The sequence below is a fragment of the Vollenhovia emeryi genome, unplaced genomic scaffold (assembly GCF_000949405.1).
Source record: "Vollenhovia emeryi isolate VEMERY1.0 unplaced genomic scaffold, V.emery_V1.0 DF945884.1, whole genome shotgun sequence".
Classification (NCBI taxonomy): Eukaryota; Metazoa; Arthropoda; class Insecta; order Hymenoptera; family Formicidae; genus Vollenhovia; species Vollenhovia emeryi.
Window position 1 is genome coordinate 1 of NW_011960482.1, and position 2,050 is coordinate 2,050.

Consider the following 2,050-nt stretch of genomic DNA (forward strand, 5'->3'; position numbering starts at 1 on the left):
TACGCCTGAGACCAAACCTGGATTGAGGTGGGGGAACCAACTCCGAAGAAGGCAAATGTCGTTCTCTCTGCAGGAAAAGTGGTGGCGACAGTTTTTTGGGATAGCCGTGGAATAATTCTTATCGATTACCTTGCAAAGGGTGAAACAATCAACGGACAGTACTACGCTGCATTGCTGGATAAATTGAAGGCCACAATTAAGGAAAAACGTCCGCATTTAGTCAAGAAAAAAATCCTGTTTCACCAGGATAACACTCGGGTTCACACGTGCATGGTCGCAATGTCAAAATTGAACGAATTGAAGTTTGAATTGCTTCCGCACCCACCCTATTCGCCAGATCTAGCTCCCAGCGACTTTTTCCTGTTTCCTAATTTGAAAAAATTTCTCGGGGGAAAAAAATATAAGTCAAATGCTGAGGTGGAAAACGCTGTAAACCAGTATTTTTCAGGTTTAGACAATTAATTTTTTTCTGACGGTTTAAAAGGATGGGAGAAACGTTGAACTAAATGTATCGAGTTGCAGGGAGATTACGTCGAGAAATAAATTTTGTTTTGCTTTGAAATATGTTTTTCTTAAAAAGGCCGGAAACTTTTCAAATGGCCCTCGTATATACTGAACTTAATTTACTCCAACACGCACTTCCATAGATTACAATACTAAGGCCCGGTGGCATCAACGTCGCTTAACTTTAACTTTAGCTTATTTCATTCTTCGTCTCTTTCTAACCGTTTCTCTTAGAAAGAGACAAAGAGTGATTAAACTTAACAGTAAAGAAAGGTACAAAATATTTTACTTACCGTTCTTTGCTATAATATTCGCTGGGTACATACGTCCATCGCTACATTTGACTTTTCTCACTCCCTTTTTCATAGTAATATTTGTAGAATTGCACACGTAATGGACGTCATCAAAAAATTTCTCTAACGCAAACATGTTTCAACATTGATCAAAGTCGATATAATATGAAAAATTGAAGAACATTTCTTCTGCAAAAACAGGAGGCAGAATCAGAATAATCCAGAAAAGCATTCAGCACGTTCTAGTCGGTAGCGTTGCTAGTGGGAGGTAAAAACCAAGGTTGAGAAGTAACGCGTTACTTGTGACGTCGTTACCGTTACAATTATTTTTTTGGCAACGAATGGGTAACGACATTACATTTTTTATTTGTAACTTACAGACATATTTAATATTAAAAACATAATACTAAAAACTGTATTATGTCATGCAATGAGACAAATTTGGAACGCCTCCACACATATTTAATCGCATAAACGCATGTCATAATTGTGTGAGAAGCTATAGAGATATGCGAGTTTTATACAGGTGCTATACGTTATGTAAGCACTTGGCAATATAGGGAAGCGCAATATTGAAGTAACTTTAAAATTATTTATACAGGGTGTCGGATTCGATTTGGGCCACTCCAAAGATTATAGTAGATTGGGTCAAACTGAGAAGAAAAGTTATATACCATTTTACAAAATCCGTAATTATTATCGCGTAATTAAGAAAAACGTCTGAGCCAATAAGTGCACGGAGGAGCTGAAGGCCGGACTCGACAGACATGCAAAATGGTGTATTATTCTCCTACCACCAGAAAAACTTTTTCGGCGCGGTGTCATATGTCGCGCGTTTGCTCGCTACGCGCCGTTCGCCCGCTCACCGCTCCCCGCTCGCCGCCGTCTCTCATCGATCGATGCGTGACTCCACCTCTCGCTATCGGATCTTGAGAGATGTCAACAGATACACCATTTTGCATGTCTGCCGAGTCCGGCCTTCCACTCCTCCGTGCACTTATTGGCTCAGACGTTTTTCTTAATTACGCGATAATAATTACGGATTTTGCAAAATGGTATATACAGGGTGCTACGCAAGACTTTGACTTCCGGTCATGGGAAGGTAGAGGGGACTAAGACAAACAGAAAAGTATTGTACTATTTTACGCTTGGACGAATAGTTATCGAGATACGAAATTTTAAAAATCGCCGTATTAGCCCAACCTACTGACGAATGTAAGCGCGCGGCGAGATGCGTCGGCATAGCGGCCCCG

General features: G+C 40.3%; 1 protein-coding gene across 1 annotated transcript; it reads left to right on the top strand.

Annotated features, from left to right (window-relative positions):
• Positions 1–73: 73 nt before the first annotated feature.
• Positions 74–462, top strand: LOC105560554 (histone-lysine N-methyltransferase SETMAR-like; the record flags this gene model as incomplete). Its single annotated transcript, XM_012009767.1, has 1 exon — positions 74–462. A coding segment is annotated over one exon (389 nt), but the record flags the coding sequence as incomplete, so codon positions are not given.
• Positions 463–2,050: the final 1,588 nt, after the last annotated feature.